At 37.8% G+C, this 24,670-nt stretch overlaps 3 protein-coding genes across 9 annotated transcripts; all 3 read left to right on the top strand.

Annotated features, from left to right (window-relative positions):
* The first annotated feature begins 740 nt into the window (after positions 1-740).
* LOC111487562 lies at positions 741-9,583 on the top strand. The gene is made up of 10 exons (XM_023135011.1): positions 741-3,025; positions 3,456-3,490; positions 5,340-6,399; positions 6,473-6,880; positions 7,172-7,258; positions 7,340-7,410; positions 7,607-7,683; positions 8,637-8,784; positions 8,858-9,019; positions 9,098-9,583. The coding sequence occupies exons 1-10, from the start codon at positions 829-831 to the stop codon at positions 9,365-9,367; spliced, it is 4,515 nt and encodes a 1,504-aa protein (XP_022990779.1). The 5' UTR covers positions 741-828; the 3' UTR covers positions 9,368-9,583.
* Positions 9,584-10,262: 679 nt separating this feature from the next.
* LOC111486966 (transmembrane protein 33 homolog) lies at positions 10,263-14,531 on the top strand. The gene is made up of 9 exons (XM_023134159.1): positions 10,263-10,554; positions 10,976-11,096; positions 11,208-11,308; positions 11,750-11,875; positions 12,044-12,164; positions 12,303-12,387; positions 13,421-13,534; positions 13,636-13,675; positions 14,134-14,531. Exons 1-9 carry the CDS (start codon positions 10,378-10,380, stop codon positions 14,284-14,286), a joined length of 1,038 nt encoding a protein of 345 aa, XP_022989927.1. The 5' UTR covers positions 10,263-10,377; the 3' UTR covers positions 14,287-14,531.
* Positions 14,532-15,134: 603 nt separating this feature from the next.
* On the top strand, positions 15,135-24,257 carry LOC111486962. Of its 7 annotated transcripts, none has more exons than XM_023134152.1 (10): positions 15,135-15,360; positions 16,235-16,886; positions 17,127-17,208; positions 17,726-17,801; positions 18,903-18,989; positions 19,764-19,897; positions 20,562-20,808; positions 21,644-21,707; positions 22,818-23,533; positions 23,622-24,257. In XM_023134152.1, exons 2-9 carry the CDS (start codon positions 16,331-16,333, stop codon positions 23,348-23,350), a joined length of 1,779 nt encoding a protein of 592 aa, XP_022989920.1. In that variant the 5' UTR covers positions 15,135-15,360; positions 16,235-16,330; the 3' UTR covers positions 23,351-23,533; positions 23,622-24,257. The 7 variants fall into 7 exon arrangements, with proteins under 7 accessions (XP_022989920.1, XP_022989919.1, XP_022989918.1 ...); XM_023134151.1 differs by having other exon boundaries at positions 16,235-16,916; XM_023134150.1 differs by having other exon boundaries at positions 16,235-16,937.
* Positions 24,258-24,670: the final 413 nt, after the last annotated feature.

The following is a 24,670-nucleotide window of genomic DNA, read 5'->3' as shown; positions in this document are numbered from 1 at the left end:
CATTCCTCACTCGTTTTAAAACCTCAAGGGAAAGCCCAAAAGCCAAAAGATGACAATATCTATAAGTATTGAGTTTGAATGGTTACAGATGATATCAAAGTAGTCAGACATGACAGTGTGCCAACAATAATGCTAGGCCCCAAGTGAAATTGATTGTGAGATTCCACATTAGCCATCCCTCTAGCATTCTTAAAGGTGTGCCCACTAGTAGACGCGTTTTAAAATCTTAGCCAAGACCCTTTGTGAGGAGGCACCCCTTCTCCCGAAGTTATGGGGCTATTTTGCCGAGTTCCTTAGAGAGAATTGTCTCGCGCACCTAGGTATTCTCTACCTACCCACCTGTGTCGGTTTCGGGTACAGGTACCCTTTCGTTGAAGGTCGTTCGAGATTTTCCTAGGAGCATGACGTGGGTTACTTTAGCACTGTAGCGCCTGATACTCAAACATTGACCCAAGGTATTTTGTCTACCCTTTCTTATCCTGAAAAAAACAGGGGCACCTTGCGTCCTTGAACCGATAACCATCTTTCGACTAACCTAGCCTCCTCCGTCCTTCGGGATCGAAAAGCAAAGAGAGGACAACTTATTTATTTATTTTTATTGTTTCTAATACATTTGGGATAAACCAATAAATACTTTTGCATTACTTGCAATCTTCCATCTCCTTTGCGATCTTCCAACTTCACTTCTAAGCCAAATTTCTGAGTTAAAATTGTTCAAATTCTCTTTATAAAAACACATTTAATCTCAGTTTGATCAACATTCCAATAATTATTCATTAAAATAATTTGAATTTGACTGTCGGGAAGCTGCCAGATTCAACCCCATAAATGTTGAAGAAGCTCAGAAGAAATTTCAGAACATTCAAAACCTTAATCAGCAAGACCTTCAACAACTCTCAATCTTCGTCTTCTTCACCATCCAAACCATATAAATTCCCTCCATTGCCGCTTCCTCTGTCACCGTCGGAAATGTCGTCGCCGTCGCAATCATTCCGGCAATCATTACCACCCGCCGTCGCCCCCTTTCCTCAAACCCAATCCACCGTTCTTCCCGATCCTTCAAATTTCTTCGCTCCTCACCTTCTCTCCTCTCCCCTTCCCACAAATTCCTTCTTCCAGAACTTCACCGTCAAAAATGGCGATCAGCCGGAATACATTCATCCCTATCTTATTAAATCCTCCCTCTCCGAAGTTTCAATTTCATACCCATCGATGTTCTCGAACACCGCTTTCGGATATCAGGTTTTCAATGCCGATTGGACCGTCTCTGAAAATCCTGCCTCTGTTTCGCAAAAACCCCATATAATATCATCGTTTAGTGATCTCAGTCTCATTCTTGATACCCCCTCCGGTAATCTCCGATTCTTCCTCGTTCGTGGAAGCCCATTTTTTACTTTCGAGGTTTTCAACAATACCCCAATTTCAATCTCCACCATTCATGCGATTCTCTCGTTTTCATCCAATAGTTCGCTGACGAAATTCACTGTCACTCTCAACAACAACCAGACATGGCTGATTTACTCCTCGTCTCCGATCAATTTGACGCACAGCCTCTCGCAGATTACTTCCGGTGGATTCTCCGGCATCGTTAGAATTGCGGTTTTGCCGAGCCCACATTTAGAATCAATCCTCGATCGGTTCTGTTCTTGTTACCCTGTTTCAGGTGAGGTGAATTTCAGAAACCCTTCTTCTTTGGAGTACAAATGGGAGAAGAATGGTTGGGGAAACTTGTTAATGCTTGCACATCCTCTTCATCTTCGCTTACTCTCTAGCGATGATTCCGCCATTGTTCTTGATGATTTCAAGTACAAGAGTATCGACGGTGATCTAGTCGGCGTCGTTGGTGGCTCGTGGGTTTTGAAACCTGACCCTGTTTCTATAACATGGCATTCAATCAATGGCATTGGAGAGGAATTTCAAAGCGAAATTATCTCTGCGCTTGTGAAAGATGTTGAGGGTTTGAAATCTTCACCCATTACAACAACATCGTCTTATTTCTATGCGAAAGCGATTGCGAGAGCTGCTAGGCTCGCATTGATTGCTGAGGAAGTGAATTTTCTGCAGGTGATTCCTGAAGTGAGGAAGTTTTTGAAGGATGCTATTGAGCCATGGCTGCGTGGTACTTTCAATGGCAATGGATTTCTTTATGATAGTAAATGGGGTGGCCTTGTAACCCAACAAGGGGCTTCTGATTCTGGTGCTGATTTTGGATTTGGTGTCTATAATGATCACCATTATCATATTGGTTACTTTCTTTACGCCATTGCTGTGCTGGTCAAGATTGATCCAGCTTGGGGAAGAAAGTTTAGGCCTCAAGCTTACTCTTTAATGGCGGATTTCATGAACTTGAGTAGGAAATCTAGCTCAAAGTTCCCACGTTTGAGATGTTTTGACTTGTATAAACTGCACTCTTGGGCTTCGGGGTTGACCGAATTCGCCGACGGTCGGAATCAAGAGAGCAGCAGTGAGGCTGTGAATGCTTATTACTCTGCAGCTTTGTTGGGGTTGGCTTATGGAGATACTCATCTTGCTTCCATTGGATCAACACTAACAGCTTTGGAGATCAAGGCAGCTCAAACATGGTGGCAAATCAGGGGAGGGGAGAATCTTTATGAGACTGATTTCGCCAGAGAAAACAAGGTGGTTGGAGTGTTGTGGTCTAACAAAAGGGACAGTGGCTTGTGGTTTGCCCCTCCTGATTGGAGAGAATGTAGGCTTGGGATTCAGCTGCTGCCTTTGTTGCCCATCACTGAGGCTTTGTTCTCTGATGCTGCCTTTGCCAAGGAGCTTGTGGATTGGACATTGCCTTCTTTGAGAAGGGAAGGAGTTGGGGAAGGATGGAAGGGATTTGCTTACGCCTTGCAGGGCATTTACGATAAAGACGGGGCGGTGCAAAATATCCGAAACTTGAAGGGGTTCGACGACGGGAACTCGCTCTCTAATCTGTTGTGGTGGGTTCATAGTCGAGGAGGAGGAGGTGATGAGGGTGAAGGGCTTGGTGGTGGGTGGAAACATTGGTGGTTTAGCCATTGATCACTGCTACCGAACTATGATCTCGGATGATCTGAAAACTATTCTATCGAAAATCAACCTTAATCGAACGAAATCCATTTGAATACACAGTGAAAATGAAACAATCTACAGACTTATATCATCCATTTTATACACATTGATAAGTGAAACAGATAGCTGGTTTTAGGAGTTGCTGGTGCTGGATTGTGTTTGTTTTTAAATAAAATTGTTGTGCAGTTGATGTTCTTCAGCATGCTTGTGTGTCTGTGTTGCTGTTGTTGATGCCATGATGTTGTTGTTGAATGATTTGAATGGGGATTCTTTGTTCTGTTACTGTTCAGATTCTTCCCTGTCCTGTTGAGAACAAGCTTAGAACTTTTTGTTGGGAGCTCAACACTTTTGGAATATTCTGATTCTTTGTTCCAATCTTTTACCTTAAACAGGGCAGCCCAAATCTCAGGTAAAAGGGATTCTACTGGTAAGATTGCTTCTCATATTCATACCAAAAACGCATGATTATGGGTAACATTTTATACAAGTTTTAAATTTTGTAACGATGGCCTAAGTGATCGTTAGCAGAAATTATTCGTTTTGGCTTGTTACACACCTTTAGTGAGATCTCACAATCTACCTCCTTGGAGGCCCAACGCCCTCACTGGCACACCGCTCGATGTTTGCCTTTGATACCATTTGTAAGAGCTCGATTCCACCGCTGGCAGGTATTCGTATTGTCATTAACCTCACAGTTTTTTAATGTATATACTAGAGAGAGGTTTCCACACCTTTATAAGAAATGTTTCATTCCCTCTCCAATCGAGATGAGATCTCACGGCACAACATTTTTGTCATATACCTCTTCGGACGAGTGTTATAAATCTTAAGACTAGTCGGTCTGCAAATTGGAATTTATTTGGTCCACACCCCATTACTAAATCTTGACATTTATAGCTTAGTCCTTTCTATTTGTTTTTTTTTGTTCTCCAAGAATCATTTTTTTGCTCTCTTTTTTGTGTCCATTTATAATCTAAGTTTTAACCAATAAATATGTAAATAATCAAATAATTTTTTTTAATATTAATAAATTTTTTTAAAAAACTTTACTTTAAGATGGGGAATCTCAAAATTGTAAAGTTAGATCTAATAATTGAATCCCAAGTAATTCCAACTAATTTATCAAAACATTTATTAAATCTTATTTTAACGAATATTGAATCCAAATATATTATTTTGGTCAACGGTCAACGGTGATTTTTGATATTTAAATGAATATAGTCAGATTTATTGCCCATATTATATTCCTTTTGACTACTTCCACCTTTTGGCACCTTTGGTATTGTTTTTACAATTTTTTAAAGAAATAAAACTCATTTTGTTCATTAAAATGGAGCAATGCAAGAAAACTACAAATTCTCTGTGGCAGATGAACAAACCATTGCAATATTCAAATGAAAATGTTACAAGCTATGAGATCTTAGTGATAAATATTTTAAATTAACGAGTAATAATCAGTTGATTAACAAAATAAACAAGAAAACAGAGCTTAGTTGAAAGATTTTAGAACAGTGATGGATTGTTGCTTCATGAAAATTAAGTAAAAAGAGGAACCATCTTGCAAGAAAGTTTCTTTTCCGTGGATAATATGACAGATTTTGTTGGTTTGTGATAGAAAATGAATGGAAGAACAAAGAGCAAGTAGTGAAAGCAGTGATGATTGTGCTGAAAACCGTGTTTTTTTATTTGGGTTTTTTTTTTTACAAAGCTTTACTCGTTCATTTTGGCCTCTCTGCATGTGCGAGCTCAACATCGGCTCCAGCAAGTCGCACCCACGTTTTGTAAAACCGCCCCCCATTATTGTCACCAGAGGATATTTCTGGGGCTACCGAGTGGACTTCAGAGATTCCATTTTCGAGCTTCGGATTCGTTCGCAGAGGGGGATTTCATCGCTTCAGCGAGAGGTATGAGCTCTGTTCTTCAGTTTCATTCCATTTACTGATGTGGGGTTCCCGCATTTTGTGGATTTCGGCATTGGGGTTTCTCTAGTTTTGCTGAATTTGTACTGCACTTCGTTGATCTGGTAGATTTGTGGTTCGTTTTGTTTGTTCTGTTGATTTGGAAGCTTTGGGATAGGGATTTTGTTCGAATTTCTTTGATAGTTGCCTTACTGAATCAGTGTTTTTGTTGCGCATTTTTGTGAAGTTTGGGCGATTTGAATGAGATTGGTGATACATTGACTGAGATGAGCTCGTGATTGGATTTTGAGGTTTATGTGTGAATGATTTTGTAATCGGGAATGGGAAGTTTTGTGGTGAATCTTGTGATTGTTTAAGGGCTCTGTGAATTGGATTATGGCTTCTTCGCCTTCTCCGAGTGTTTCTCCTCCTGAGAATCCGTCAGATTCCGCATTTTTTTCACCTCCTTCTCCTTCTCCTCCGGCGGAATCCGCAATATCTCCGACATCTTCTGAGCCTAATCAGACCGGTGAACCTCCTTCTTCACCTTCTACTTCTTCAGCTCCACCTCCTCAATCACCACCAGCTGATGCTCCTCCTCCTTCTCCTCCACTGTCTCCTCCACCATTGACAGCATCACCACCTGTACCACCTGAATCCCCACCTCCTCCACCACCACCTTCGCCTCCTTTATCTTCGCCGTCGCCGCCACCACCTTCAACATCAACCTCTGCACCACCACCTTCAACATCAACCTCTCCTCCACCACCACCAACTTCCTCTGCATCACCACCTCCTCCAGATCAATCCACTGCCTCTCCTCCTCGTGATGCTTCACCTTCGCCTCCTGATTTAACGATGTCGCCGCCTCCACCACCTGCAGATAATTCTCCACCTCCTCAATCTAATCCTAGTCCTCCACCTTCAACTTCCTCTCCTCCTCCCCCTGACATAACTTCAGCTTCTCCACCTCCACCTTCTAAGGCCCCAACACCACCTTCACCGACGGGAGAGTCGCCTAATGTATCTCCCCCAGCCCCCAAGGTTTCTCCTCCTCCTCCTGATTCTCAATCTCCACCATCAGTTGAGGTCCCCCCACCAAGATCCTCAGTTCCATCACCTCCTCCTTCAGTCCCTTCATCATCTACTCCCCCTCCAGTTACTGTTCCTGGTTCTCCATCTAATTCATCCGCTGAAGGCCCCATTAGCCCTCCAACTTCTGGTATACCCGAACGACCGATTCCAACAATGAATGGTACTGACATCACTGTAAAGAAAGGGGGTCTCAACATCGTAACATCTGTGGCAGTTGGCAGTGTGGTTGGTGTTCTAGTGCTGAGTCTTGTTATCATGGGTATGTGGTTTGTTCTGAAACGGAAGAGAAGAAAGAAGAGTATCCCTTACACCATGCCTTCTCCTTTTTCCTCCCAAAACTCAGGTACTGTATTCGAACTCCAAATTTTGAGTGTTAACGTAACATTTCGAATGCTAACTTTTCATATTTTCTCCAGATTCAATTTTCTTAAGGCCCCATTCTTCAGCTCCCATGGCAGGCAGTCGTACCGATAGTGAATTCAAGTATTCACCATCTGAAGGAGGTGGAGTAGGTAATTCAAGATCATTTCCTTATGAAGAGCTACACCAGGCAACGAGTGGATTTTCGTCGAATAATCTTTTGGGGGAAGGTGGATTTGGTTGTGTGTACAAAGGCACCCTTGCAGATGGAAGAGAGGTAGCCGTTAAACAACTTAAAGTGGGTGGTGGTCAGGGAGAACGAGAGTTCAGAGCCGAAGTTGAGATTATTAGCCGAGTACACCATCGACATTTGGTTTCCCTGGTCGGTTACTGTATTTCTGATCATCAAAGATTGCTCGTCTATGATTATGTTCCAAACAATACCCTTCATTACCATCTGCACGGTAAGATGTTGTCATCCTTTTTGTACGCATGCAACATTTATGCAATATTATTTAGTTAATGTAGAAAGTAAGTTTATAAGTTTCTATCATGTTATCTATTTCGATTGTATTGCACTTTGGCAATGTTTCGTTTTTTTATCTCTAAATGGAAAACGTTTCCATTTCCATCGTAGCGCTTTCAATGTATTCTACATAATTTTCTGCATCGAACTATCATTTAGATACTATAAGTAATACCCTTATCCCAAAAGAGAGAAAAACAATAATACCTAAGGAAATTTTTAATTTCAGATGCGAACAGGCCGGTGTTGGCTTGGGCTACACGTGTTCGAATCGCTGCTGGTGCAGCCCGTGGAATTGCTTACCTACATGAAGATTGTAAGTTTCCCACTTTCAGCATTGGTAGTGACCCTTTGAAATTAGTTGAGGTGTGCATAATGTTCTGGTGATTCTTACCAGGCCATCCACGCATTATTCACAGGGATATTAAATCGTCTAACATTCTGCTCGATATCAACTTCGAAGCTCAGGTAATTTGCTAATGGTTAGAGAAAACCAAAGGATTTTTTCTCAAGCTGGAAGGCTTTTAATTATTGATGACAGTCATTGATTGTTTGAACTTCTTGAGGGATAACATAAGATCGTGTGGGGTGTAGTCCGATGTTTTATGTGGACTTTTAGTTATTTGTCATTTGCTTCTGATAATGTGTACTCTACCACTAACAGGTTGCAGATTTTGGGCTTGCTAAATTGGCGCTGGATTCGCATACACATGTAACGACTCGTGTAATGGGAACCTTTGGGTATGTCATCTATGAAACCAAGTTATCTACCAATCAACTCACTAAACCTAGCTACAAAATCAAACATGCAAAAACGCCCATTTCAACGTCAAAATGGCCAAACCCAACATTGCTCCCTAGTAGACGCGTTTTAAAACTGTGAGGCTAACAGAGTTACGTAATAGGCCAAAACAGACAATATTTATAACAGTTGCAGATACTGTCTGCTTTGACCCATTTCGTATCGCTGTTAGCCTCACGGTTTTTAAAGCGCGTCTACTAGGGAGAGGTTTCCACACCCTTATAAGGAATGGTTCGTTCCCCTCTCCAACCGATGTGGGATCTCAAAATCTACCCCCCTTGGGAGCCCAACGTCCTAGCTGGCACACCGTTTGGTGCATGACTCTGATCCTATTTGTAACTGCCCAAGCCCACTGCTAGCAAATATTGTTCGCTTTGGCCTGTTACGTATCGCCGTCAGCCTCACGGTTTTTAAAACACGTTTACTATGGAGATATTTTCACACCCTTATAAAGAATGGTCTGTTCCCTCTCCAACCGACGTGGGATCTCACAATATCTGCTAACGGTGGACTTAGACTGTGACAAATGATATTATAGCCAAGCATTGGGCGATGTGCTAGCGAGAACGCTGGGTCTCTAAGGGGGTGGATTGTGAGATCCCATTGGTTGAAGAGGGGAATGAAGCATTCCTTGTAAGGGTGTGGAAACCTCTCCCTAGCAGACGCGTTTTAAAACCGTGAGACTAACGGCGATACGTAATGGGCCAAAGCAAACAATACGTGTTAGCTGTGAACTTGGACTGTTACAAAAAGAAACACACATTTCATTAAACAAAAGAAAAGCATGGTGGTTTTCTGGTTTTTTTACTTCAGGAATTGCAAATGGCCTGTTCAGTTCGTGTTCTTGTTTCTGTATCGACTATACGTAAAAATTTCTGTTTGTAATCTTCAGATACATGGCTCCAGAATACGCAACAAGTGGAAAATTGACAGACAAATCTGATGTTTTCTCTTTTGGGGTTGTACTTTTGGAGTTAATTACCGGTCGCAAGCCTGTAGATTCTTCTCAGCCTTTAGGGGACGAGAGCTTAGTCGAATGGGTAAGCCTTCTCTATCTTAACTTCTTTCTTGCCATATAACCAGGCAAGACACTAACCTCCATTAAAACTTCAGGCTCGACCGTTGCTAGCACAAGCTATCGAGGACGAGAATTTTGAAGAACTGGTGGATCCAAGGCTAGAGAACAGTTACGTTGACAGAGAAATGTTTCGGATGATCGAAGCAGCCGCTGCTTGCGTTCGCCATTCGGGAGTAAAGAGGCCAAGAATGAGTCAGGTTAGTATCTCCATATGATACATAAAAGTTTGAACCAAATGTAGAAGCATCAGACGAAACGTTATGATATGATATCAGGTGGTGAGAGCTCTAGACTCATTGGATGAAATGTCTGATCTCGCAAATGGGGTGAAGCCTGGACAAAGTGGAGTGTTTGATTCAGCTGAACATTCTGCTCAGATCAGAATGTTTCAAAGAATGGCTTTTGGGAGTCAAGATTACAGTTATGGTTACTCGGATCGAGATCGAAGTCGGAGTTACAGTCAAACTCCGAGTAGCTGGAGTAGAGAATCCAGAGATCAAAGCCCCTCGGCACCTATGAATCGATCCCGACAATGGAACATCTGAATTTGGAGGTGGAATCAGGTTCAATTCCTTGTAAATCTCTGCTCAAATTTTCCCATTACAATTTTATTCTGTTAATGTGCTCCTCTCTCTGGTAACAAGGTTTTGACATGATAAAAGCTTGGTATTTTGAGGAGTAACTGTACTATTCTTTGTACACTACTTACTATTCTTTGTGGCAAGTAATTGAATTTTGAAGCCTATGAATTTACTTGCCCATATCTTCCTTCATTTTTTTTGTATTTTCAAGGGTGGAGAGATTTTAGTCTCGGATAAAAATAATAATAATAATTTTTTTTTTATGGACTAATGTTCTTAGATGTGTCCGTTTTTTTATAAAAATGTGAAAACTTTTCTACAATGCATTTTAAAATCGTGAAGCTGACAGAGATACGTAAAAGATCAAAACGGACAATATTTATTAGGGATGAGTTTAGACTCCTACCAATACATTTTGTTATGATTAGATATTTTTTCAATTTTTTGATTTGGTTTGTTCCATTGATTTATTCAATTTTTTAAATTAAGTAAAATATTAGTCGGTGAAATATCTATTTATTTATTTTAAAAAATTTAACTAAAATTTGCACAGTATATATAATTAAAAGTTATTTTTAATAGTTAAAAAAATAAATTATGAAATTAAATAAATATATGTATAATAATTTAAGGGTAAGAAAAAATTTATATTTTAAAATTAGTTCGTTCAACTCAACTAAATTAGATTAATTCATAATCTAATCCAAATTCAAATAAATTTATAATCTAATCCAAATTAGTTTTAAAGTTAATCACGAAGAATTAGATATTTCTATGACTAAAACGACACCGTTTCTTCAGCCAATGAGACAAAGAGAATGAGAGAGAATCTTACACTTCCTTCCTGGTAAACGTGGTTCACAAGTTGAGAGTAAATCGTCACATAATTTCTCTCTACTTTCTCGCTGGGAGAAATATTGTTTCCACAAAAGAACTGAAATCATCCAGATAGTGAAGGGGAGAGAGAGCTCAGAATGGGAGAAGAACGAGCGGATTCACAGAGGCTGAAGAGAGCAGCAGCGGCAGCTTACGACTACGAGAACGATCCCAGATGGGCTGATTACTGGTCTAACGTTCTGATCCCTCCTCACATGTCTTCCCGCCCCGATGTTGTTGACCACTACAAACGCAAGTTCTACCAGCGCTACATCGTGGGTTCTCTCCCTTTTGACTGTTCTTCATTTGGGTATCGCTATTTCTTCAATTTACACTCCGTACTGTGGATTCATTTAACCAAGTTGTTATCGATTATTAGGCGTCGGGTTGCAAGTTTTTGTTGCTTTCGAATTTATGCCATTTGATCCTTGCTAATATATCCGTTGTGGAGTGTTGTCTCTTATGAATTTTGAGATTTTATGTGGATCTTTGGATGTTACTGGAGTTGAGAGAGGATTTACAAGTCATTTAGTTCAAATTTTAAAATGATTTTGTTTAAGCTGAAAATTGGGGCATTTGTTTAATTCCTCTTTCATAGAATTTGTGCTCTTTGGTGACTGCTGAAATTGAATTGCCTTCTTGCACTTGTTTTTAAATTTACTTTGTGCTTCTTTTCCTTGCTTGGTTGCCAAACAGGACCCTGAATTCGTGGTAGAGGCCATGTCTTCTAGTAGTTCTACTCAGTCATCCCGACCTTCAGCAACATCTTCTGCAGTACCCCCTCCTACTAATGATCGAAGCCAACCGCGAAGTTCAGGTAGAAGTTTTGTTTTTATATTTTTGTAGTGTTAGAGATTAAGTTGTAGAAATTTTTGAATGTGAATGTTGAATCTACCTGATTGGATTTCTATAATGAATCGCGATGCAGGATCAACGACTCGGACTTCAGGTACATCTGCAAGTGCAGATCCTAATCCAACCCCGTTACGCTGGGATCGACAAACAATCCAGTTTTCTGTCAACGCATGGGTAGGGTTAGTTTAGTTCCTGCTTGCTTGCATGATCTTGCGAAATTAGTAGAACCGCAGAATGTTAGAGGGCTACACACACAAAGTTGTTATTTATGTAATTTTGTTTTTTTCCTTGAACTCGAGTTGCTGGTTTTATGAAAGCTTAACTTTTAGTTACAAAGATTTCATTTCATCAGTTCCAACAGATGAAATGTAATTCTTAAAAGTTTTGTTGAGAAAAGCTTGTTCATACAATCATTCCTTATTTATATCTTAAATGTTTTTCTTTCCTTCTCTTTGTGGAGCTATCCCCATCATAACTTAAACTTTCCAATGCCCTTGAAGAGGTATTAAGGGTATTTTCATTAAAATCTATTGCTTGTCTTTGGTATTGTCTCTGAGTAGTTATGGATCTTTCTGTTCTGCTTCCATCATTAAAAGTTAATATTTTGTCCTGCAGGTGTTCATTGTGGCAGTGCTGGCAATTTTCCCCCTAATTCCCAAAAATCTTTCACAGAGGGCATATAGGCTTTCTTTTATGGGCACAGCTTGTTCTTCTTTATATTCTTTGTACTCATTGTATGGGGTAAGTTATCCATTCGAATTTAACGGCCCCATTCCGGTTCTATGAAGATGTTTGGTTTCTTATTCAGAAAAAGAAAGGAAAAAAAAAAAAAAAAACTGCCCCTTTTCGTTCATGCCAGTTTATCTATATTATCTTTTATTTAAGTTATTAGTCTTTTAATATTTGCAGAAGCCCAGGGCATGGAATTTGCAATCATTGCAAGCTTATTTCCAGTCCATAATTGCAACAAAAGATTTCATTTCCTTCACTTACTGTATCACCTTTGTGACTTCAAATATTTGTCTCAAATGTAAGCATAGCTTCACTAATCAAGTTTTGTTTACTTATTTATCTCTACAGTGTCACTGAATATCTATTCAGTCATGTAGTTTTTTATCTTTTTCATTATGCGTGGTAAGATTTCTAATTTTTTTAATTGTTTATGCAGTTGCTTTAATTCCTATCCTGTGTCGGGCTGTTGAACATGTTGCAAAGTTTCTTAGGCGTAATTTTGCACGTTCGTCCTTATACAGGTAGCATGTTATCAGTTTTTGGTTCGATTTATCATTTATTTGTTGTATGAAATATGTCCACTTGAATTTTGATTATGATGTCTCCACCCCCAAGAAAAAAGTATCCTAGTCTTTGTGCTTTCAATCTAGATTGTTTGTATTTTTTATTTTTACTTTTCCATCGTTGTTTGTTGTGCCCAGAGAAGGATATACTGCTTCATGAACACAGATTTCAGTATAGTTGTTTGCCCCTTAATTTTACTGATACGTTATGAAATTAGTGGCTTTTAATTCTGAAAAATGTCTGCAAAAAACTTTTGCTGAAGGATCATATTAAATAAGCAGTAGAAACGAAGCGATATATTGTAACAACCCAAGTCCACCGCTAGCAGATATTGTTCGCTTGGCCCGTTACGTACCGTCAACCGCACTATTTTAAAACGCGTCTGCTATGGAGAGATTTCTATGCCCTTACAAGGAATTCTTCATTCCCCCCTCTAACCGATGTGTGATCTCACAATCTACCCCCTTGGGGTCCAACGTCTTTGTTGGCACACCGTCCGGTGACCGACTCTGATACCATTTGTAACAGTCCAAGTGCACCGCTAGCAAATATTGTCTTCTTTGGGTTTTCTCTTCAAAGGCCTCCTTCAAAGTTTTAAAACACGTCTGTTAGGGAGAGATTTCCACACCCTTATAAGAAATGCTTCGTTCCTCTCTCCAACCGATGTAGGATCTCACATGTACATACAACCAAGAGAGAATAAACGAATTGAAATTCCTTTGATTGAAATTTGTAAGGTGTATATTATTGATTCTAGCATAACACGTTTTTTAGGGAATTAATGAGTGTTCAAAAACAAAGGAGAATTCAAGTGGTGTGGTTTCCTGTCTCCATGCATGAAGTATAGATTAATGTGTAATACCTCTTAGTTTTCTCATGTTCTTAAAATCTGCTTGTTAACTTTATTTATCATTCAAGTTCATGACAATAACAAATCAAGTTGTCCCTGCAAGTATCTCATGGTTTTATGCTTTCTATAAATTGTTGCAGGAAATATATGGAAGAGCCTTGCGTATGGGTGGAGTCAAATTCCACTACTCTTAGCATCCTATCTTCGCAGGCTGAGATTGGACTTGGATTCATTTTAATCATCTCTTTGCTCTCGTCAGTTTTTATCCCTTAGATCATCTTCTTTGCCTTTTTTGCTCCTCCACTTTCTAATACTCCTTTCTTTTCAATGATCTTTTCAAACTCGTGTTCTGCAGGTGGCAACGTAACTTCTTACATACATTCATGTACTGGCAGGTGTGTTTTTCTTGTTATCATTTGCATGAATAGCATATTTAGGAACACGTGATTCTGCCTTAAAAGTTACAAATCCTTTACCTATTTCACATTTTTATGTCAATGTTTAAAACTTGTTAGAGGATTGTTGGGAGGGAGTCCCAATAGGAATGATTGTGGGTTTATAAGTAAGGAATACATCTTCATTGGTATAAGGTTTTTTGGAAAAGTCCAAAGAAAAGCTGTGAGAGCTTATGCTCAAAGTGGACAATATCATACCATTGTGGAGAGTCGTGATTTCTAACAAAACTTCCATTCACAACCATAGTTTTTTGAAATCATTATCTCAAGAACACATGGTCTTTTTTTTTTTATGTCACAAGTCATGAATAGGCTCTTCTTTGAGGGCGTTTCTCTTGTTGAAACTTGTTTTTCTGGTAATTCACTTTTTTTTTGTCGTGAACCATTTCGAAACGCAGCTGCTAAAGCTCATGTATCATGCTCCTGTCACTTCTGGGTATCATCGAAGTGCCTGGGCCAACATTGCGAGTATCATTTCTCCGCTGATCTACCGCTATACTCCGTTCCTTAATACTCCTCTTTCAATGGCGCAAAGATGGTGGTTCAGGTAGAAGCTAATAATAGAGGAAGAAGATGTATCAAAATTTATAGACTAATCCCAGTAGTGACTGTCCTCCCACTTTTTGAAGCTGAAAATTGGTGTCACCATGTCTTGAAAAGCAACTTCTTAGATTCTCACTTGGGTCTGTGGAACAAGTTTGGCTTCCAAATTCAACTCTTCTTTTGTTCTTTGTTTTCACTATTGATAAAATACACCTTAGGAGATTATGTTTGAAATGTGAATTAAAGTTTTCTTTGTTATGACTTTTTAAACGTTAATTGTGAGATCCCACGTTGGTTGGAGTCGGAGTTGGAGAGGGGAACAAAACATTCCTTATAAGGGTGTGGACACCTCTCTTTAGCAAACGCACTTTTAAAATCGTGAGACTGATAACGATACGTAACAGGCTAAGACAGACAATATCTACTAATAGTGAACTTTAACTATTACATTTATATTTATATTAGTTATCATTTTGGTGTTTTGTTCTTTTTATAATTTGGAGTTTAATTCGTCTTGCATGAAAAATAAACGTATTTTATTATTTTATTTTTCAATACTATATAGAAAGATAAATATTAATATTGGAAAAGAAAATTTTAATAAATTAGAGTTTATAAAATATGAGTTAGTGTAGCATATGTTTGATTTTTTACTATATTATATATAAAAACGTTATATAATACTATATACTTTTATTTAGTAGAGAATGTAAGTTTGTCCCTAAGTTTATATTCGTAGAGCACACTATACCAAATTTAATATAAATAAAAAAATTGATAATTAGTGAGTGAATTAGAAAAAAATTGAATATAAAATATAATTAACTTGGGAACAATTTGGACAATTTGAGAGTTAAAATGGATTTTATTTATAAAGAAAAAAGGGAAAAAGATCTGAATCGTACGGCCAGAACTCATCCATTTACTACGCCGCCCGGATCAATTGATCTGTCCTCGCTCGTCGTCATGGTCTGGCGGATCTTTTCCAATTTCCGGCTCCGGCAGATCTCTCTTGCAATCGCTTTACCTTCTTCCGCTTATCTTTTTCCAATTCAGGGTCCGAATTCTACTGACCCACTCAGGTACCTTTTCCAGAACCCTAATTTCTATCTTACTCCTCTTACCATTAGTTTCTTCTTATTTGGTTGATTACCACGTAGGCTGAACTAAACTGGAATGTGCTCGAATTATGGATATTTTGAGCCTGTTTACAAAGTCCCGTTTGACTATTGAGTCTGAATTTGCTTTTCTCAATGCATAGTTTAAATAATGTTTTGTTTGTTTTTTTTTTCGAAAATTTTAAATTTGAAGAGTTGCTTGGTGCTTACAAATGATTTCCTGGTAATTTTAGTAGCTGTACTTGCCTCTAATGCGACGCTGGCTCATTTATATTTGCTGCCAAATTTTCGGCTTCCGTTTTCATAATTTGCATCTAATTGCCATTGGATTGGTGTTTTGATGTTGCTGATACAGTACGTTGAAGCCTTGCGTAATAATTTATGATAAAGGAACTTGGAAAAAAGTGCTAATTACAAGAAATTAAAGAAGTTCAAATGTCCACCCCAAATTTATTGTACTGAAAAATACATTAACGTCCACTTGATGATGCTGTTTTAGTTTTACAACTTGGATATGTATTTTTCTTCATATTCAGAATTTCTAGACGGCAGTTCCTTGGATTAGTACTAACCCTACAATGTTATGCAATGAAGTCGCTTGTAGATGGTTAATATCCTAAAGGTGGGCCTCTAGGGGAATTTGAAACCGGGTCCTAGATATGTTCCATGATTCTTACATTTAAAGCTTGAGATTACTTTGAAATTATTGGATTCTAAGTCTGACAGTGATATTATTCAAATTGTATGTAATTAATTAAGTTCCTAGTCTACTTTTACCTGAAGCGTTCTTAGTGTTGTTATGGCGTTAACACGTGCCATTGCTACCTTTTATTGATAGGTGATTTGCGCCTGGGATTCAGTTTCTTCCTGCTGATTAAATCTACAGTTACCAAGTTAACTATTTGCTACAGAATTGTCCATTGTATCTCCATTTATGGGTACTGAGGATTTCATTGGACTGCCAGCTTCTGGTGATTCTGGTAATGATGACGAGAGTAATGAGTCTCTTAGTTGTAATGAAACAAGAGAAGCTTATTCTCAATCAAGTATTTTGAAGTGCAAGGACGATGATGCAAGCATAAAGAGGGTTGAGCTTGAGGATGGACAGTTTGAAGATATGCATTGCATACCTCAATCTGACCTTAATGATGAAACACAACGTTCTGATTCGGATATGGAAATTGAGGATTTGAATAACCTCCCAGATTTTAGTAATACTAGAAGTAGAAATGGGAATAATACAATACGGACTGAAGCAGAATACCTGTCAGTCAACTCTGCAGATGAGAGCATACAACCAAGCAGAGAGCTCTTGCAGCAGAATGAACTTCGACAGAGATATGGAGATGTTTATGATGCTGAAAGTAGAAATTTTGAAAAGGATTTAGTTGGTAATTCATCCTTCTTGAAAACTGGTGGTCAATTGGCTGTAACCAACAGAGTTTCAATTGAGTTCAATGGATTTAACTCTGGAGTGCCCGTTGAGAATGGTTCGTCTCCATCCCATCTTGGAGGCCCCAGTAAGATTCACAAGAGTGGTGGTAGTTGGGTTTTTTATTCTGAATCTTTCTCCTTTCGTGATTTACTTCAAAAAATTGATCCATAGCCTTATATAAATCTGTGTGTGTATATATATTATCCTTTTAAGGCATATCCCCCTCCTATTCTAATTTTCTATAATTTACAAGGTTTTAATTGTGTTACTAAGAGTTATTTTTCTATTTATCCAGCAATATCAGGTGTGAAAAGACCAAGGACAGCCATGGATGAGCAACAGCCTTCAGTGCACATCGTGTATAATTCTTTAACAAGGTTGGCTGTGTAACTGGTGCTGCAAAATGAGTCTATTTATTCTATTTAATAAAAAGTAATATTTTGTTATAATTAAGAAACATTTATCCGTGCCAAAAAGGGTAAAACATGGTGATATTGATTGCATTAGGATTTTAAGGGATTAGAGTGCTCCCAGTGGTACTGAGTAGAGAACTATCATCATTTGAATTTGTACATCCGAATAACTGATCAGTAGTGAGATGAAGCAATTTTCTGAAATTGATTTGTCATCGAAGCCCATATAAATTTTAAATTGTCATTGAACATTGTTCTCCTATTTGGCAATTCACATCCCCCTAAAAATGTTTCTTCATTTCCTTCAAAATGTCCGATTGTAATACTTATTTTATCTTTTTTTTTTTTATATTAATCCTGTTGTAGCTGATTTTCTTATTAAAAAAAATTCAAATGTAATGTTGGTCAAACAACTTTTAGATAAATACTTTCAGCAACATAATTTTTAAATTTCTAACTAGATTCATTTTCTCATTTCCAGAGCTAGTAAACAAAAGCTCGAGGAATTATTAAAGCAGTGGTCTGAGTGGCATGCTCAACAAGGTTTTCTATGCCAAGTAAGCCTCATCCATCAGTGCTGCTTGCTTTGCAGCTAATTTCTCTGATTTATTGTTCAAGATGTAGTTATATACAATCTTGTGGAATTTAGAATTAACTATTTTCTATCTAATTTTGTTGAATAGTTAAATAGAGGCTTACCCATCTGTACATAAGTGTTTTTCTGTGTATGCTTTTTCTTCACAATTGATATTTTCTAAATTTAAAGTTCACCATCTTGAGTTATTGTTCCTGTTTCAACTTTCTTAAAATGAGGCTCTTAGTCTGACTTTGAATGAAGAAGCAAGCAAGCCTCCAACGGTTGGCTAATGGTCAAATGGTAAGCTATAGGTTGATGAGGTGGTTATCCTCTAAAATAAATGAAATCCCCTTTGCAGTGTGACTTACAACTAGTCAACCTGAATGATGTGTATGGGTTTGTCTACACCATGTAAGTTCATATGAAGATTAACAAGTGTTGAGGAGTAAAACACTAGAGCTCAGTGAATCTATAATTCTAGTGTACTAATAAGTTTATGGAAAGCATGCTAAAGTTTTTCCAAGGATTTAGCCGAGTCTAGGAAGGGCTGGTTTCTTGACTGCCTGGGTGCTTGTAAAATAATCTTCCTAGTTAATTTGAATGAAAGTGATCTTATGAGAGTATTCATTGTGGACTCTAGTGTGTAGCCGAGTCTAGGAAGGACCGGTTTCTTGACCGGCTGGAGGATCGTAAAATAAACTGCCATGTTAGTTTGAACGAAAGTGATATTATGAGTGTTTATTGTGGACAAAATTCTTGAGTGTGATGTCTGAAGACCTATATGTGCTGTTTAGTGCAATGTATGAATTAAACGTCTGGGGTGAATTAGATTCTACAAAGGTAATCTCTCGTATTTCTAAACCTTATCATCTAGGGTGATCTGCTCTCTTCTGAAATCCATTTTCTTCTTTTTAACATTTCGTGGAAAATCTGTATTAAGTCCTTTTAGTTGGTAAAAATTATATATATATATATATATATATATTTTTTTTTTTTTTCATTGGATGAGTATTTTGGCTTTTTGTCTGTTTTTGGTGGGGAGGTGGAGTAATTAATTGAATTTGTTTTTTTCTCTGCTCAGGATGATAAAGAATCTGAAAATCTAGAATCTGGAGAAGAGACATTTTTTCCTGCTCTATTTGTTGGCACAAAGAAGATTTCATCAGTGGTGACTATCCTGTCCTTTCGTCCATAATCGTTTATATTTGAAATTGTTGACCTATGTTTATATCACTTTTGAATGGCGATTCTATTTTTGGGTTTAGTTAGCAGCTATTATTTTAGGCATTGGATCATTGTTTCCTGTTCTTTTACTTAGCAGCTATTATTGTAGGCATTGGATCATTGTTTCCTGTTCTTTTACTTCCTTCTATTTATATCTTTTGTGCTAAGTCTTAACTTGAGAGGAAAAGTTACAATCTGGCCTTCCCTTTGTCATTCTTGAAACATTCTTATTTTATGTTTGTTTGACCACAGACCATCGTGTTTGAACAATTGAATTGCTGGTAGTAATCAATAGATATATGTTTGACAAACTCACTAGTTGACTTGCTTTTAGTAACATGTGAGCTGGGCGTGGAAACAAAGAAACTGATAACTTTGTGGATACACAATATGGGAATATGTTGACAAACTTTCTTTTTGCTCATCTTATTATTCTTCATTCAGTTTGACACTTGAGGCAAAAACTAAATATATTTTGCAAATTGGGAAGGTCTTTTGTAAACATCATGGATTATACATTCCTCATGTAAATTTCACTTATTAACGAAATTGTCTCCTATCAAAAAAAAAAAAAAAAAAAAAAAAAATCTATTTTCCCTTATGGTTCTTTGTATATATGGTTGTGTAAAGAATTTGTGAATGCTTTGTTAGTTTTTTTCCTCTCTTGTTTTCTTAGCTACTTTCTGTATTTTCCTTCTTAATCGTTGTTTAACTGCAGGCTTTCTGGATTGACAACAAAAAAAGTGAACAGCAGCATAGTTTTATTCCTTTAGACGATAATTCTGTGCCACTATATGATCGGGGATTCACTTTAGGATTGACTTCAGCCAATGATTCGAGTAATACGGAAGGGTAAGTTCTCTTTATTCACCATTGTTGGATGAAATATTTTAGTGGGTTACCCTTCCTAGTTTTGAACTATTCCATGAAAAGAACAGGAAACAATGATCCAATACCAATAATTTATTCGCATGTATGTTGCAAATATGTTGCCTAGAGTGCAATTAGTGGATATGTTATTTTAGAACTCTAGTAATTTTTTGCTGTAATCAGGTAATCTGGTTACAATGCACCAAGTTTAAAGGATTAGAAACTCCTACCTAATGCAATACAAGGAACACTCGTATCAGTCTTGTAGTGAAGTTAAGGCTAATTGACAATACTTTGTTATCATTGTAGTGAGTCAGAAGCTTATTTATTCATGAAATTTGAGTTGATGAGTTGAGTTAATAGCAAAGGACAATAAAATATTAAGAAGTAAAGGTAGCTTTATATTAAAAATGAGAACTAGTCCTTGATTTCCATGTTTTCCATGGCAATGGAAATGATGGGATTCTTTGTAATAGTTCATCTCTTTTTAGTTTAGTAATTAACATTAATATTAATACGGGTGTATACTTGGGTTTGCATGATGTTTAGGTGCCTTCCATTAGTGCTTTGTTAATCTTTTACCCTTTTACTACAGCACTTTGAACTTGTTTTTTACTTTTTCTTTTTTCTTTGGCAAACTTTTTAGAGGTCAGAAGATAATTGATGATGCTAGCCGATGTTTCAATTGTGGTTCTTACAATCATTCCTTAAAGGATTGCCGAAAACCTAGAGATAATGCTGCAGTTAATAATGCCCGCAATAAGTATAAAAAACATTATAGTTCTGGCTCACGCAATTCAACCCGATATTATCAGAATTCACGCGGTGGGAAGTATGATGATTTGAGGCCAGGAGCTCTTGATGCTGAAACACGGCAATTGTTAGGTCTCAAGGTATTATAACTATCTTGTTCTTAAAAATTATTTCATTCATGGCTTGTCAATAGGAAATCAAATAATAATTTAATACTGACCGCAGTATTACAATTAATAACTTCGACTCCAATTTGGTTGCATGTGATTACCATTTGATCGTGTGCTTGATGTTCTTTTCTCCCAAGAGCATATCCAAGAGAGCTTTGATTTTATCTTTCAGCTCATGGTTTCCTTAGTTAATTCATTTTGAGTGGAACAGAATGATCCTATAGAAGGTGTAATGTGCATAGCCATTTGAATTGGCAATTTAAGATAATTTGGAAGTCATGTCAAATTAGGATGTTGCTTTCCACAATAGAAGAATTATCAACTAATGTTGCCTCAGGAGCTTAGAATACGAACTCCAATTCCAATTGGCTAATATGAAAAAGGTGCTATAGTATAAAAGGGTCCAGGTTAAGTCCCTTTGGATTTCCTGTCGGATTTACTCGGGCTGTCTCCTTCTGATGTGAACTTACCCCTTTCTGAGCATCTATTCTCTTTTGCCTTACTGATAGTTGTCCTTTTGGATCTTAGGAGTTTATGGTCCTCCTAAAGAAAAACTAGGAATTTGAGGGCTTAGGTTGTCTCTTGGTCTGTTTGGCTCTTGATGTCATCTGCCATAAATAAACAGTTTTCGAGATTAAATAGGTACAAACAAAAGTTTAGAAATCAATGAAGATTGGTGTATGGTTTGAAAATTAAACGCATAATTTCGTACCTATTTTCAAGTAGGAAATTTTGATCTATACACGTAAACTTCATGAGTTGGAGTCATATGTGGTTAGTGTTTTGATATTCTTTCACCATTCAGGAACTTGATCCGCCCCCTTGGCTTAACAGAATGAGAGAGCTGGGATACCCACCGGGATATCTAGGTAATTACATTACGTTATCAATGCTGCTTTCAATTCAGTCATTACATATAGTTCTTTTAATATTTTATTGTCTTAGTACCTTCTTTTGTTTTTATCAATGAGAGGTGCTACTTCCATTGCCAAAAAAGAAATAATTTTTGTGGCAGCATTTTGTGTTTTCTCAACTCAGATTCCATTACAATTAACGGTTGTTTTTTAGTTATTATCTGCCTGACAATTTCCTGCTGCATTCGACTTGTGAGAATTCTCGTGAAATATTTCCTCTTCCTGATTTTATGTGGTCATCTCTTCAGGTTAAACTTTAGGGTTTTGTTGCTCAATGCTTAGTAGAATAGTTCTTGGGAGATTTGAAGGGAGAGGATAAGGGAGGTTACATTCATTCTTTCTTCTGTGCTTATTGGAGATGTTCTTGGTTTGGGGGTTCTACTATGTAACAGCTTAAGCCCACCGCTAGCTGATATTGTCCTTTTTAGTCTCTTCCTTTCGGGTTTCCATTCAAAGTTTTTAAAATGTGTCTGTTAGGGAGAGGTTTTCACTCCCTTATAAAGAATGTTTCATTCTCCTCTCCAACCAATGTGGGATCTCACAATCCACCCCCTTCGGGGCATCGCGTCCTCGCTGGCACACTTTTCGGTGTCCACCCCTTCGAGGCTCAACGTCCTCGCTGGCACACCGTTTTGTGTCTGGCTCTGATACCATTTGTAACAAACTAAGCTCACCGCTAGTAGATATTGTCTTCTTTAGACTTTCCCTATCAGGCTTCCTTTCAAAGTAGTTTCCACACCCTTATAAAAAATGTTTTGTTCCCCTCTCCAACTGATATAAGATATCACATGCTATTTGTAATTTAATCAGTGAAATTCTGTTAGTTGAAACAAAAATGGGAGGGTAGATTTGACGAAATAAACCATCCAGCAGGACTCCAACTTACCGAACCTGATTAGGGTTACAACATTGCTAATCCTAGAATGATGCCATATTGACTCTAGATTTCCTGACTAGAAAAGATGATAAATCTCTAACCATTTTAAGAACAAAAATGAAATAAAGAACTCCTATGTAGTGTTATGTTCACTATTTAATAGCAGTAAAAAACTTGTTATCTTTCAGATTCTGAAAATGAGGATCAGCCGTCGGGGATTACAATATTTGCTGACGAGGAAACAGACGAACAGGAAGATGGGGAAATTACTGAGACAGAGTATAGTAACCCACGAAAGAAAATGAGTGTTGAATTTCCTGGCATAAATGCTCCAATCCCAGAAAATGCAGATGAAAGACTTTGGGCTGCTGAACCTTCAAGTTCAGGTCTCCCTAGAAACTGGTCGAACCAGCGCTTCAACCATCATACAGATTATGATGGAAGGGGGAATGATCACTCTCAACCACGATGGTCCTGGGATTACAGAGATGACGGACCTCCAGGTGTTGACTCGGTAAAAAGTCCTCCCATGTCGTTCACTCCAAGGTATGGTGGTCAAGATTTTAGTTATGATTCCCAAAGTTCAAGAGGTACGTCAAGGACCCCTAATTTGGGGAGGGTCCACTCAGATAGAGGTAGAAGAAGCCCAGGGCTTGACGACGATTACTCGAGATATGGCTCTCAAAGTTCTCCGCTGTTTTCACCACCAAGAAGACGCTGATATTTGGAGATATATAGCCAGGCTTTGTAGAAATAAATACCTTCTGAAGAAATTGAGGCTGTGAAGTGAAATAGGTTTGACATCCTTATTTCAAAGCTGGTGAAGATCAGGTGACTTGAATGTGAAAGAATTATTTGTGGAAATAAACTAGAGACAGAGCCTGTATAGAAGAATCATATATGGGTGAATCTGAGAAATCAGTTGCTGAATTTTCACTTTCTGCTGTATATGGGCTATTCACTTGGTATTGATTTCTCATGCTCCATACTAGCTTAGCTGCAAAGGATTCTTGGGCTACCTTTAGATCTTCCTGCTCCCCATGGATATGAGCTTCAGTTTGTAATCTCCCATTTTTCAACCTCTCCTCAAAGCCGAGCTTCACCCAGCCCGCATTTGCTTTTCTTGAAGGGTGCCAAAGTGGTTTGGGGGCATCAGCGATCAGAAGGGGTTTCTTCCATTTCCATTTGATGGAGAAGTGACTATTAAAAGGTTTGAGAAGTGGAGCAAGAAGGAGCTAAGCAAGCTGTGAGAGACCCATAGGTAATCTCAGCGGTATCTTCTCTACCCTCATGAGTCCAATGGGATTTCTTAGGCTGTTCTCTTTGTTCAAAGCTTTGAACTTTGCATCATAGTCTGCCTCTTTCTCCTTCAACTTATCCATTCTCTTTTCCAGTGCCTGCTCTGTTTTATAACAACCTTTTATGCCATGTGCTTGATTTCAGCTTCCTTTTATCTACTTCAGACACTTCGTTTTCCAACTCTTCATCCAAAGATTTAATCTTTTGATCAATTTTTAATTCAAACTCAGACTTCCTTCGGGTCAAGTTATGAGTGTCTTTTAGCCTTTTTCTAACGACTCTCATGTAAAGCTAACATGATTTGTTACATACAAATATAGTCAAAGAAAGATGAGACGAGACCAGACAGACAATCAAAGGCTGCAACGGGACTACCATAAGAAAGCCCTCCTACTAACATAGAAAGTTGAATCTCTTCCTAAACCAAGATAACTTTGTGTTCATCAACGAGCTTTGATAAAATTAGACTATTTGAGGTGTCATTTATTTAGACAAAGACACTTCTCTTTAATTAAAAAAAATTAAATATTCAAATTCTTAAAATTATGATATATATATATATATATATATATATATATATATATATAATATTAATAAGAAAAGTCTTGATTTCTTTATATCGAAACCAAATTAAGTTATGGGGGATAAAGATGCACTTAGAGATTAATTTTGAGGGCTAAAAATGGAATACTATTGTAAATGAATCATTTTAAAAATAACTTTTTTTACAAAAAATTATTCT

Source organism: Cucurbita maxima, unplaced genomic scaffold (genome assembly GCF_002738345.1).
Source record: "Cucurbita maxima cultivar Rimu unplaced genomic scaffold, Cmax_1.0 Cma_Scf00012, whole genome shotgun sequence".
NCBI lineage: Eukaryota > Viridiplantae > Streptophyta > Magnoliopsida > Cucurbitales > Cucurbitaceae > Cucurbita > Cucurbita maxima.
Note: the sequence above shows the minus strand (reverse complement) of the source record. Positions and strands in the feature narration are given on the sequence as shown.